Genomic DNA, 14,207 nt, shown 5'->3' on the forward strand with positions numbered 1-14,207 from the left:
CATTTCCTGATGTTTTCCATGTTGGTGCTGCTGCTCAGTGCACCACGAGCAGGATCAAGAGGGACCATCTGAGATTCTCTCATTTCAGTCATCGTCTTTTGTAATTACTGTGGTAGGGAGATTCTTGCTTTCTTATGTACCCAGCAGTGGGAGCTGGAAAATGCTTCAAAGAGATGAAAAGATGGCACATTTTTTTCATTTAGGATTTCCTGACCTTTTCTGGTCTGTCACGCTGTCTTTGTGCTGCTGTGGTGTTTATGTAACCTAGTTCAGTTTGTAAAAAGCAGAGAAAGGAAAAAAAGCCCCTATCATTGTTTCAGTGGGAGAGTGTATTATGGGCCACAATACACTTCGTTTCAACACTAGGAGTGGATATATATATATATATATATATATTTTTTTTTTTCAAAAACAACTTTTCATGGTAAAGTACCATTTCAATAAAACTCATTTTTTTAAAATGTATTAATGAAATGAGTTAAGTGAAGCTTGAAACAAAAGAGATCCAAAGGAATTTCTCTTTCTGGGGAAGATTTGTTCTGAAAACTTCATTGGAGAATTAGTTGGAATTGTCTTGCATAAGGTTTTTATTCCTGTTTTCTTATTTCATGATGTTTGTAGTGACAGCCAGTGTTTCAATTGCAAATTTATCTTGTTTCATAGGACACACATAGGAGGCACATCAACCCAGATAATATAATCCTTCAGTCAGTACCTCTTAGCAGTTATCCAGATAGATTGAAAAGTAGAATAATGAAGAAACCAGCTCATCTTATTGACCTGTAGTCTAAAGATTTTATTTTATTTTTTCTGTAGAGGAAACTAATAAAGATGAAATGAATCATCTTGTTTCCCTTAAACGAGTTACCACAGTATTGCAGGTGGCTTGTATCCCTTATATTATTTTTATATTATTTCAGGACCTGTAAGTACCTTTGCCTAACTGCAAGTCTTGAAACACCATAAAAGCTAAAAGGAAAAGAAAAGATCAAATGCATAATATAATAAAATTCTAAACTAAAATATTACAACTCTGATCTTTTCAGATATTCCATTCTTGAATACCTTAAAAAACACTGTTATCAGTCAGTCTAAGTTCCCAGTCTGATTCAGAATGAAAATTGAATTTGAAATGTCCACTAAAATGTGATGAGCTTTATCCAACTCAGCTGAAGCACTTTGGTATTGAAGCTCATAGACATGAAAGATGTATTTGTTTTAAAGGTTATTTTTCACCAGATTTTCTCAGAAACTGTTCTCTGTAGTTAGATTTTGGAGTCACCTTGTGACTGTGAGGAGGAAGGAAATTTCCCGTGTCTGCACTAGCAGTTTTCTTGCTGTAGCTGCACTATGCACTTCTCTGGTAGCTACCCTGATGGTGGTGTGTAGGATTTTGATGCATGGGCAGAGGACCAGTTGCACTGGGGGAGAGCAAAGTGCTGCTGGGCGCATTACTGATTTGCATGGATGTATCCTGACCTCCTGTCAGCACCCTCTGAAAGGCCACCAGCACCTCATCTCTCACCCATGGCAATGAGAGGGAGCAGGAGGACCATGTCATCCTTAAACTTCTGGGAATCTGTCATCTCTTTGAATACAAAATGACTTCATTGTGAGTGTTTCCACTGTCAGTAATGCAGGGTGAGCTGAATGAAGGCTGGGGCAGGGTGAGCCACAATACCAATGACACCTCTATAGGTGGGATAAGGTGGTTGTTTGTTTGGTTGTTTTTTTAAACCATTTTTAATTAGAATTGCTCTTGTGAAGTATAAATTTAATAATGGTAAAATTAACTCCAGTTGAGAGAGAGTATTTGTGTATTCTTCAGCTGCCATGGAGAGCTTGTTTGCTTACTTCTTCACAGTTTTAGCTGTTTTTGTGTATTTTAGGAAGTACAAAACCAAACAGATCTATAAACAAGAAACTAAATAGCTGTAAATGGTGAAGCAAATATTAAATTATCAGTTTGTCACTGTTCATCTACAGCTGAGTCCTCATGTCCTTCTTGTATTTGCTATATTCTTACAGCATATAGTCATAATATGTGTGCAAGTGTTCCCGCTTGTTTAATGGCTTCTTTGCTTGGGCCCAAAGGAATTGCTTCCATTACTGGTTTCACCAAAGCATTTTGGACAATGTCAAGCTTTCTGTGGCTGGCTGGCTGGAAAGGACAATGACCGTGTTTTCACAGAATGTGTTTTGTTTTCTTTTTATATAAATTTTTCCTTTTTTTTTTTTTTTTTTTTCTTTTTTTATGATCAGAGCTTTCTGAGGTATTCACAGGATCCACATTCAGAGGGCATTTGCAGGGGGGACAACCACTGAGACAGGTCTTCTGTCTGGGGAGAGCTGAGGCAGATAGATGGACTTGTCTGAGGGACAGGAGCAGGGGAACCCGTCCTGTGGCCCCACGTTGCATCAGCAAGGTGACAGCGGCTGGCCAGCCAGCAGGGAGGCTCTCCTCCAGCAGCTTCTTTTGGTTTTGCACTGAGCAGGGTGATGCCGGATTAATTAAGAGAGATTTCATGCTGAATATTGAGATGAGGGGTACTTCTGACCTGAACTGTAGGGGGAGCTACAAACAACAAGAGTTTTACCCTTGAAAACGCTTACTGTATTTTATAATCTAAGCATGATCTTTGTATTATACAGCCATAAATGTTTAGACCAGTTCTCATGTCGTTTTTAGTGTGCTTACTACTTGATGTTCTGTAAAATCTTACAAAATACCTCAGGCACACATTTATCTCAAAATAATGTGTTAGTAAAGCAGCAAAACATATTGCAGCAGTTGTGATCAGCTGACAAAACGCTTTGATATAATGCTGCAGCATGGCTCTTTGTAAGCCCTGACATCTGCATCTCTGTGGCATAAACATTGCTTGTGTCAGATCCTGCAGCCCCTTTGTCATGGTTACGAAGGCAACGTTCATCCAAAAATGGACATTCTTTGCTTTCTGCCGAGCTGTGTGAAATTTGGACTCTGGCAAGCAAGAAGCATCTCTGAATCCCCAGACGCCCATCAATAAGCTGCAAGGTCGGCGGCAGTGACCGTGGAAAGCTGTGAGGACAGCCAGGCAGCAGGAGATACTCATCCGTGCCTTGCTTGGGCTGGGTTTTCCTTTTCCTCTTGGCTCCTGGTTCAGTCAGGAGGCAGCTGGGTACCGGGCAGGGTGATCCCACACACTCCCCAGGTATTGCTCAGCCACTGACCATCACATGGGTCTGCTCCTGGAGGCAGTGCCAGGCTCCGAAGGCACTGATGCCTGATTCCCCAGCATGGGGAGAGTAATTTTAGGGAAAGTCAAGCAAAGAGGATGGAAGTATTGACCTCTCTGGCCCCTTGCTCTCATTTTCACTGGCATAAATTAGGACTTTTCCTGCAGTGACAATTTACAGGCTGGTGTAACTGAGGTCAGTATTTGGCTCTCTGTGACTCTTTGATCATCTGCAAACTGGAGATAATAGTGTTTAGTAGGGCTGGGTGAATAATTCATGGTGCAGTTCTTTACCAACAAATGTTACCTCTCTGTGTTTGCAGATAGTCTGCAAATGGATTGCATTTTTTTTTTCCAAATTTATTTGTTCTTCCAAATTATTCACCACTTTCTGTAAATAATTTTATTGGCCTATAGTGTGTTCAGAATATGAATCTGAAGATGTTTTATATATTTGCCACTGCTGGTTAAAATCTGTTATTTCAGAAACTGTGCCTCCCAGCAAACTTGTCTGATCAAACCTCCCCAGAAAGTAATATATTAGTTTCTGGCATCTCAGGAGCAAGTTTAAAGGCCTGTGGGTTGCTCAGCTGCATTGCCTGAAGCACTAGCTGGTTGTTTGTTTAGGACATGCTCTGCTCCTCCTTTTCCTTCTCTGGGAGCTGGGTGAAGGGTGGCGCTGGCCTGTCCCTGGGAAGTGGCTGAGGGAGGCTGCAGCTCCCTGCTTACTGCCTGGGAAATGGGACAGGCTGGGACGCAGTCTGGGAATGCCTCTGGAGGGTTTTGTTTGTGGAGTAAGGATCTGCTAGCACAGGCTGCAATTCTTTGCAATGCTTCCTTTAACTCTGCTTACACTGTCCTAGTGAATAAGGACAATTCATGCAGTTAGAGCAGCAAGCATGTTTTCCCTCCTTAATGTACAAGTGCAGCATTGTCCTATTATGTCCACAAGATGCCATGACAGTGTGTTAGTTTTCAGGATTTCTTCCAGGCTGAATTGACAGGCAAGATCCTTGGGGTGTGTAGGAAATGCAAATCTGTAGCATACAACTGGTTGTTCCTTTTTCTGAGGGTCTATAGTTTGTTTGTTTTCCTTCCCTGTATTGTCTCAATAGTAAAATAATTTGTTTTAAAAGACAGTTCTTGATGAGGTGCCCACTGGATGTGGCCCTTGTACAGCCTTGCCCAGGATGTGGTCACCTGGTGTCCTAGAGAACTTTTTAAAGAATGGCTGAAGCTCCAGATGTACGGAATTAAAGGAAAAAAAAGCTTAGCCCTCTTAGACCTCATTTATACCCTTTCATGATTGCATGTGGCACTGTCAGGGACTTCTTGCAGTGGGAGAGAGAAATAAACAGGCAAAAGGACCAGGAAAACAAGGGACTGATGATGTTAGCTGAAAAAAAAGTAGACCCCATATGGTCACCTATCTTTGTAGAAAATAAAAAAAGAAAATCGTAAAACAAAAGGTTTCCTATCAGCAGGAAAATGCAAGATCACCTTAAAAAGGGACAGAATATCAGGTCTGCTCTTGGTTTAACTTCTTGGGTATTGATGGTGATCAATACACTGCAGAGTTTGTAAGCTGCTAAGTTTTGTATTCAGCTTCAAATCAAATCTGTTGGTGGAAGTGACAAGTGGAAATCTGATGTAGGCTTGCTTCACATCTAAAAATTACCTTTACAGTAGCATGATTGCTCTTGATGTTTTGTCAGAACTAGTGGGGAATAAAACATTTTTCTTTGCCTTGAATTACAATTTTCATAGGTAAAAGAATGCAAAAACCTACATATAATGAAAACATTGCCTGTAAGAAAAAATGAAGCTGTTGTTAAAACAGTTTAATCAGTACTCTGTTGCAGCTGTTTGTTATATGGGTTTGTTTTCAAGAGCCTGAACCACGTCTGTTTGGAGAACTTGTGCTAAAAACTGTGGCCCGTTATTTTCACAAAATGCAAACATGGTCACACCCAGTACAATTCCCACTGCCCAGGAGCACTGGCTGGGAGGTCGCTGCCTTGGGTGATGAGATGTGTTGTATGAAGGCTTCCAAGCAAGTGGTTAAGTGCTTTCAGCCAGGAGAGCTGCCCTTGCCACTGCTGCCTCTCTCCACGAGGGAGAGCTTGATGCTCGCCCCATGCCATGTTTGCAGCAACTTCATCATTTGTTCTGCCCACTGAGGGCAGATGCCAGCCCCAAGCCTGCACTGCAGTTACAGGAGAGGCCCAGGGCACAGGTTCCTCAGGTCTGTTGAGAAATGGAACAATTTCTTCTCAGATCCTCTCTCACTTTGAGGGATGACCATTTTGTAACCAGCATTATTTTACTTGAGAAAGTACACTTGCTTTTCTTTTTCTTTAAAAAAACAAACAAACAAAAAAAAAACTAATTATATTCCTCAGTTAATTGATAAGGGGTTTTGGTAAGACCATCAATTAAATATATGAAGCATATTTGAAACATATTTGAAAACTGGGAACTCCCTGAGGAATGTTTTGATCCCCTGTGTAAGAGGGCAAAGTTTGTATTGCACTGGAGATTTGCTCCAGCTGCAGAGCAGATGATGTCCTACAACGTTGGACACCTACACTGTCCGTTTTGCAGACAATTGTTAACATGATACTAGGGATGTGGCACTCAGGGTTTTCTCATCTTCCCACCTTTTTTACTTGAAGCAGCCAAACTAGCCGCTGTACGGAAAGGCCAACCTGTACAACAGAAAGATCAGGAGGTGGTACTGTGAGGTCAACATAGCCAGATAAAAGTGATGGAAAGACCAGAGGACCCATCACCATAGCCTGCAACCAGAGCGGGGCCAGTAGGAACTGAGAGGTCCTTTGTGCTCTTCTTATTGGGTTAAACTTTGCTTCTTACTTAAGTGATCGCCCTTTCCATCTATAGCTGTTGTGAAGCGATTGAGGCTTCAGAGGTTGGTGGTCACCAGGAGAGTTCTTGGTGGCTCGTAAAGGAGGCTTCTCATCCTGTGCCAAAGCAGCAAAGGGCGGAGGATGAGACATGGTTTGGTTTGGGTTTGGTTTTCCTCACACCAGGATGTTTCTGTTGGATGTGGAGCTGCAGGGGGTAAGGTGTCTATGAGGTGTCCTGATCTGTTTAACAGCTCCTTACCACTGAGGGTCTGTTCCTCCTCTCCCATCACTCCTGGCCTCCCTCCCACAGCTGCCTTGGGGCAGGGAGGAGGAGGAGAAGGTACATGCAGTGCAAATACAAGTAGTAGTTGTCTCATAGTTTGTTACAGAGGTCAGTATGTCTGTCCTTCAAATACTAGGTGCCATGTGAGCAGAGGAGGAGTGTTTTTCTGTCCCATGGCTTTTGATATGCAATATTGTCTTGTTTTTAGCAGATAGGCTGGGTCCTCCTCTGGACATACTGCTGGACTCACTGAACTGCACAGCCTTCAGCGTGCAATGGAGGATGCCAAAGCAGCACGCAAGCACCATCACGGGATATACAGTAAGTGAGCCCTCATGCTGTCAGCAGGGAGCTGCAGTGCTCTGCCTGGCCTTGGGCCTGTGCACGAGCATGGCAAAGCAGGCAGGGGAGCCCATTCTCAGAAAATAATGGCGACGTTCAGAAAGTGTTCAGGGAATGGCAGAATTGAGCTGATGGAACTGTAACTTTAAGAAACAAGTGGTTTGTGTATTAAAAGCAATCTATGATGGGAATTGGGGTTGGATGCCAAAGGCTTATAGAGGATATAGATTGCTTTTCTTCAGTGGTTTTCATGCAAGCATCTCGGTGCTCTCTGCAGCTGATAAAGCAGTAAAGTACAGCAGAGCAGGTCGATACTATGCTGTGCAAATGAAGGGAGGTGCATGGTGATTTCAGGGCTGCTTGGACCCTTTGATTCATGCCTCCAGCCTGAGGATTTCTTTACCACAACTAGCTATTCCAGACTGCCACACAGAAGGTACAGGGAAGGAGCATTCCTGTGATAAACTGGGGTACTGCCTCCACTGATTACCTTCCATTGGGAATAACAGAATGACTAGCCTAAATTGGGTACCATTTGAGTGTGCACACAGAAAAACAATGAGCACGAATCTGCCAGTCAGTTGTAGACAAAAGGGATGTTTATTAGGTTTCCCTTCAATAGGTATTCCATGGCAATGAAAACTCATGCCTAATGGAAGTTAGACAGGACTTAGCACCAAAGATGTGGGATATGATCTAGAATGGGTTGTTTTCCCTCTTTACCAAAAACAAACAAGCAAAAAAATAACAACCAAACAAAAAGCCCCACCATCAAAAAACAGAAGCTAAAACTCAGTTTTATTTAAAAGGTATGAACAGAAAACTCCTTACTACCTTTAGTATTAATGTTCAGTAAAGGACTAGAAGAAAGAGAAAATTCCCAGAAACTAATATTTTTTGGTACTTTTGGTAATATTTTTCATTCCATGGTCATGTAGGTGACTAATACAACCCAGTTGCAGAGTTGCTTTTATTGTTACAGAAGTGCTTGTACACAGAAGCACTTGCTGCCACTCAGCCAGGCACTGTGTCTAGTTGGGTTCATTCTTCTGCAGGAAAGCAGAGGAGCTGTAAGACTCTGCATATCACTGCAGTGGTGAATACAGGAATATTGCTAACAGTTTTGGTACCTGCTCCAAGAGAGGGACATTGTTTGCAAATTCTACCAGTTTAAGAGATGTTTCTGTGAGTCATAATATTTTTCAAAGTACTTACAGTGCTTTATAGTCACAAATTTTATGTATTTTTCACTGGTCATTTAGTAGATCAAATATCCAAGCCCCAGCTTATTTCTAACTCTTGAGCTCATGCATGGTATGATAATTAAAGCAATGACAAACCTAGCATTGACTGAGCTATACCCAAACCATCTTCACTTTATGTTAGCTTTTGGCCCTCTGGCATTTCAGTGTCTCTGTGTGTAGGAAATCAAATTCTCCCTGGTTCATTAGTCTTCTGAATGTGGCAACAGACGTGAGGAGAGACATTTGTGATACAGCAATTTTGATAATGGCATAATCACATAATGTCTTCCTTATATGAAATAAAATGCCAAACTTGTGCAGACCAGTCCCGCAAATCTGCAGCTGACCAAGCTGATCACAGCCAAATCACGCACAATTCAAGTTGTCAGCTCAAGTCTGCCCTTAAAGCTGGGCTGTGTTTCACATCAGATGAGTATAAACACCACAAGATTGTCTTTTAGTCATGCTGACAATTTCTAGCAAATATGAAGAAAATGTTAAAGGGTGTTAGCTTTTTATGCATTTGAAAAGAGGATCACAGGCTTAAATGATGTCCACAATGTGATAATATTGCAGTTGTTTTTAAATCATTGTGAAGCATTGTAGTATTGCTTTAACTGGCTTGATTATATCTTCTTCACAAGGTCTTCTACTCAGAGGTTGAAGGTGACAAAGCAGTTAAACAGCTCTCACATGATGTTCCCCTGAGTCTGGATATGCTGAGCATGGTGAGTGTTTCTTTTCATCAGTAGTAAGAGCACCAGAGTGGAGCATGCAAGTGGGAAAATGAAGCTCTCTGGTTGCTGCTGGCTTGTGAATTACACCGAGATCTGCTCTGGGCATGGTGCAAAAAGGAAATCATAAAGCTTTTCAGTAATCCATGCAGAAAGCTGTGATACACTTCTGCTTCTCATTCTCTGACTAATTTATCATGTAAAACTTTGGGAAGTTGCTGGCATCTTACTAACACTGACCTCTGACATCTACTGAAAGAAAAACTTTTAATTGTGAATGTCCATTTTCAGTGAACAACTTCCACACATGGAAGGGGATTTGCACATCTCTGCTGTTATGCACAGCAAGAAACCTAAATATCAGTGTATTGAAGTGTCTGACACAGTTGAGTGTATAAGTTGAAGATGATAAATAGTTTTGTGGTTGTTTTATGTGTCTGTGTCTGTGTCAGACTGTGGCCTCCTAAAGTACAGAATTTAAAACTTAATTGTGCTGTTTTAGCTGTGTTTGTGCAAGTCCACTTCCTAGAAGATTCTCTCAGCTTCCTTTTTTTTTTTTTTTTTTTTTTTTTTTTCTCACTGCTTCCAATTTCCCCCCTTCCATTTAGTTATGTGTGTCCTTTTATCTGTCCTTTACACTTCTACTTTGCTTGTTTCCCTCTCCCCTTCTCTCTCCTCCTTCCCTTTCTCTGTCCAATCCCTCCTTCCTTCTCCACTTGTGAACAAATGCCTCCTGTCCTCTTCTGCTGCACTGCTTAGCAATTAATGCTGAGATGAAAGCAATGCCTCGATGCTTCTGGGTAGTTTGAATACTGTCTGCTCTTAAAGGGTGTTCTTGAAACACACTGGCATCTTGTCAGTGGGGGGAACCCGCTCTTTGAGTTCAGCAAGGCAGAACCAGTGATTTTCCAGCCTCTGCTTGGACAGAGGGTGAAGGAGTGTCTTGGGTTGGGTGCTGTGAGGGAGCACTTTCATAATGCGCTCTGCAAAGAGCAGAGTCTGCCCATAAGACTCCTGTGCCTCCAGCACAGGAATCAAAAGCAGATGTGTGCACACAGAGCATTGCAGGCTTCTGCGATCTTTATTTTGTGATCCTTCTTCACAATTTGATTTTTCTTCTCCTTTCTCTTCTGCTCACCATCCTTCTTTATTTTCTCACCTCTCTTTCCTTAGCCTACACTTCACTGGTACTTTCTGACCCTTGCTGGGCACTGCTCAGAAGCCTTCTCTGTAGGAAGCATGGGTGAGACGGATGCTATGATTTCCTGCAATTTTTGATCACTCAGTTCTTGCTCCTCTAGGTTTCTGAGATCATGGTGAATGAAAGCATCCCATTGCCATGATATACTATTTCTCTATATATGTGTTGTTTTCTGCCTTCTGGTCTTTATCTCTGTATTTCTTACTTGCTTTTTTCACCTCCCCCAAAAAAACTTCTTGCTGTAAATGCCAACAAAGATCAAACAGCACTTTGTTTTGTCTTAATCCTGACAACAGTAATTCTTTCTCACTGAGAGAACAGAGTCTGCATCCCTGTACTCAGAGATTAATAACAGTCTCAAAGAATACAGTATGATGCAGCATTAGCCTTGTTTTTCATCACTGACCCATTATTTATCTGTATTTACCATCACTTTTTAGTATGTTACTTCATTAACAAGTCCTATTTCTCTTTTTGCCAGGGTCAGCTTGAAGGACAAGCAATATTTGTAAGTATTGTTGCTTCACACGAGGCTCATTCACAGCTGTGATTTAAAATAAGACTGAACTTTCCTGATCTGGGCTTTCCACAGATTCACATTCGAAAATATCTCCCTATTGATCTCCAACGTTGATTCTGCTTAGCACTTAGACATGATCTTTTGTAGTCAGAATGTGACAAATAGTGGCTAAAGCTCAAAATCCAGAGGTAAAGAGAGGGGACTGTTATAGGTGAAGCCGCTCCCTTTTGAGAGATGGGTAAACTTTTCTGCTAGTCTCCAAAAGTGTTTATGCTTGAGCAGAAAAAGCAAGCAATATCCTGGTGGTGGAGACTTAGAGGGGACAGGTAGGCAGACAGTGATGGGGAAGAGCAAAGCAGCCTGGCAGTGGGAGATGAGACAGAGAGGAAGAAGTCTGAGCTCCTCTGGTGGGAGGAGACAAGGAGGAGGATGGGGAGAGGGCAGCAATGCTGATGCCCAGTAGGAAGGAGTGAGAGACCAAAAGCTCTTGTAAAATAGGTCTGAAATGGGTATGCAGCTGGAGAATTATTCACATTAATTATTTCCAGCCCTGTCCATTCTGCTTCCTATGAGCAGTCAACAGATTTGACTTATTGTGAGGGTGGAAGCAAAGAAGAGCTTGGGGTAGGGTAAGGACAGTGATTTTGGTGTTTAACTGTTTAACTGAAATCCTTTGTCAACAACCTTTTGCAGCTTTTTTTTTTTTTTTTTTTTTTTTTTTTCCTGAGATGTTTGAAAAATGGAGAAATCCGGTGAAGTTGGTGGATCCAGCAAAGCTTTCACTATCAGAACTAGGGGAGGTTTGGTCTGTAAGGCGCTGATGCCCAGATGAGACCTCAGGATGTGCCTGAAACAGGACTGTCTGGTTCAATCCCAGCAGGGAAGAGTTTGGATTATGGCATTTTGGATCTGAGGTTCCACGCTGCATCCTTTTTTCTGCTTGATAGAAATAACACTTGTGAGGAGAACATGTGGAGAAGTATGACTGACTGGAATTAATCAGCTCCCAACTGTCATTAATCCTCAGGAAGTGGTGTTCTTGCTGAAATGCTTTCTGTTATATTCATACCAAACACAACAGAAATCTGCAATAGCTTTGTGGTTAAGTCTGCATAATTTGTGTTTCCATCACTAAGCCTCCTCTGCCGGTGTGGGTACGACCCCGCTGCTTTCTCAGAAGATTTTCTGGGACCTGTCATAGCGAGATGCCCTGCTCCTGTGCGTGCATGTACACATGTGCCTGGGTGTTAGCAAAGTGGATAGTGTTTCATATCTGTATTTCATCATATTTTAGTATAGTACACATAGATGAGAGCAGCCTGGAGAAACACAGAAGCAGTACCGTTTACTAAGGCTCTTGTCCTACTCTGCAAATATTTATGAAGATCAGCACAAATATATATATATATTCAGGAAAAAAAAAAAAAAAAAAGGCAAGAAAAATTAGCAAAGTTAAAAAGTGGGAGGTTTTAGGTCTGGCACAGAGCTGTAGAAAACAACATGCTCCCTATCAGATGACCAAACACACAGATACAAAATGGAAAGTGACCAGCTGAGAGCAGGGAACAAGTGGTTAGGGGATCAAGTGGCATTATAAACAGCTCTGCTTCTGCACCTGTATTGTAATCCAGAAGCTTTTATGTTTGTGGTTGTGGGTTTTTATTATTAATATTATTATTTTTATTTAAACAAAACAAAATGGAAAATGGGTTGTCTGGAAAATATCTTGCAAACCAGGTTTCTGCGAGGCAGCGTAGTTCACATCCTCACAAAAAGTTTCAGCACAGCTGGAGGGAGCACAGGCTGTGCAACAAGGCAGGGAGGGATACACAGTTCCTGCCTACACCTGATTCCCGTACTGCAGAAAAGATATCACATTGCTTCACCCTGTTCAAGAATGTGAGATTGTAATGAGAATACCAGATGTCATTTTGCAGGGTTTTAGCAAGGGTGTTGCGTAAGACAAGAAATTGCATTTTGTGCTAGTAAAGCTTCAATAGAGCACCTAAATTTCCATATCTGTGGTGCTGCTGTCTCCCCAGAGATGCCAAAAACTTTTTTTTAAGACTCTTTTCATAAATACAAACAGAAGAAGAGATGGAAATTAGACTCTCAGGCCCCTGGGTAGTCAGGGGTATGTTTCTTCTCCAGAATCTTGTTTGAAACTGCCCTGGTGTGATCTGGGAATGCTCTAAGATTGCCACAGGTCAGAGTAGCTTGATGATGTCCTAAATCTTTACACATTCACTGACATCTTGATTTTAGAAGGTTACAGGATACTTGATCTCAAAGACAGCCTCTGTATATCAAAGAACTGTGTTCACAGAGAGGACATCCCTGGAAGAAAGGGGCAGGTAGACATTTCAGCATGTGTTAAGCAAGGGAGCATTTTACTGAGGTTTTGAGGATAAACATGTTGAGCTTAAATATCTCAATAGGACTTCAATTTTGACTGGCTTTGCAGTCAATGAGGTTCATTCTGTTTCGTTTCTCGTAGTCTTGAGTTGAGAGGTAATAGTTAAGAGGCAAATACATCAATACCATACTGTTTGCTGAGGCTAAGTTGATAGGCAAGTGTGAAAGCAATCTGACAGTCAGACACATGATGAAAGATTTTTCTTAGAAGAATTAGTGTAATGAAGAGGGATGCTTGCAGGAACAAATGCACACAATTTAAATACAGATGTACAGCGTATATGGCATGGCAGGTGGAGTGGCAGGAGCAGGATCATCACTATTGTCAATAGGAGGGGTGTTGGGTTTTCAGCAGCCATCATATCAGATCACATTTTGAAAGATCTCAGTTACCTCAGCTATGACACTGAAAGCAGATAAATATTTTGGTTTGAGTGTTCTTGCTGCCTCTTTCTGGGCAGTTACTTTTTCAGCACTGTTATCATCTCTCTCAGATGAATCCAAATCATTGAGGCAGATAGAGGGAGAAGGATGGAAAAACAGGATAACGATCAGTCCATGTTAATAGGAAATCAGTGACAGAGCTCCAAAACCATGGTTAGAGAAATGACAGATGGCAGGGTGTTGCTAAATGATGTTGTAGTAATGAAATACGGTCCCCAAAGAACTGAAAGGGAGAGTTTGTCCAAAAGACCGTCATAAGGACGTTTAGCAGATAATAAAATTTTAGGATTGTTTACTATTTTACTGCAACTGGAAATGTAGGTTTAAAGTCTGTTCCAGCTTGAAGAGAAAGGAGATCTCTACATTTTCACATGCACTGTGAGTAATGTTTTTAATATCAAAGAACAAAAACCAACCGAATAAAAAAATATCTGTGCAACTATTTTCTATAAATGTATTTTTTCACATCACAGCAATCTGTGGCATAGAACCTGGTATTTCTGTTTGCTTGCATATGCTGTCAGAAATAATAAAACTAGGATTTTTATCAGTAAAGAGATTACAGGTAAAGAAGTCTGATTTTTTATCCACATGTGCTCATGCTCCATTAAAGGACAAATATAAACGTCTGAAGCTGATCCATGGTATGTCAAACAGCCACTAATGAAATTTATTTTTTTTGGTGACGTTTGCTATTTCTGGGAGATTTGAGCAGGCTCCTCTGAAAAATATTCTGCAGAACAAGCTCTTCATGTGAAGGTTAGCATTGCCTTTCTTACAGTAGTTGTCTGTGGGTTAATCTTTCCATGTTTATGGCAGAAGGACAAATAAAGGAAGTGGTTGCTTCATGTCAAGGCTGGTAGCATGAAGGGGATTGCAGGCTAGGAATATCATGAGAGGTAGTGGGATTTGTGTCTGCTCTATGAGAAATTAAAGATC

General features: G+C 41.4%; 1 protein-coding gene across 2 annotated transcripts in view; it reads left to right on the forward strand.

The window, feature by feature from the left end:
* Positions 1 to 14,207, forward strand: part of EGFLAM (EGF like, fibronectin type III and laminin G domains) — a 74,278-nt gene that overhangs the window by 10,946 nt on the left and 49,125 nt on the right. The window contains exons 2-4 of one of the 2 annotated variants that reach the window (XM_035310596.1): positions 6,580 to 6,689; positions 8,599 to 8,682; positions 10,371 to 10,397. In XM_035310596.1, coding sequence (XP_035166487.1) covers positions 6,580 to 6,689; positions 8,599 to 8,682; positions 10,371 to 10,397 — 221 coding nt within the window. Of the gene's footprint in view, positions 1 to 6,576; positions 6,690 to 8,598; positions 8,683 to 10,370; positions 10,398 to 14,207 lie in introns of both variants that reach the window. The other variant, XM_035310595.1, reaches the window with a different exon arrangement.

The sequence above is a fragment of the Oxyura jamaicensis genome, chromosome Z, assembly GCF_011077185.1.
Source record: "Oxyura jamaicensis isolate SHBP4307 breed ruddy duck chromosome Z, BPBGC_Ojam_1.0, whole genome shotgun sequence".
Lineage (NCBI taxonomy): Eukaryota > Metazoa > Chordata > Aves > Anseriformes > Anatidae > Oxyura > Oxyura jamaicensis.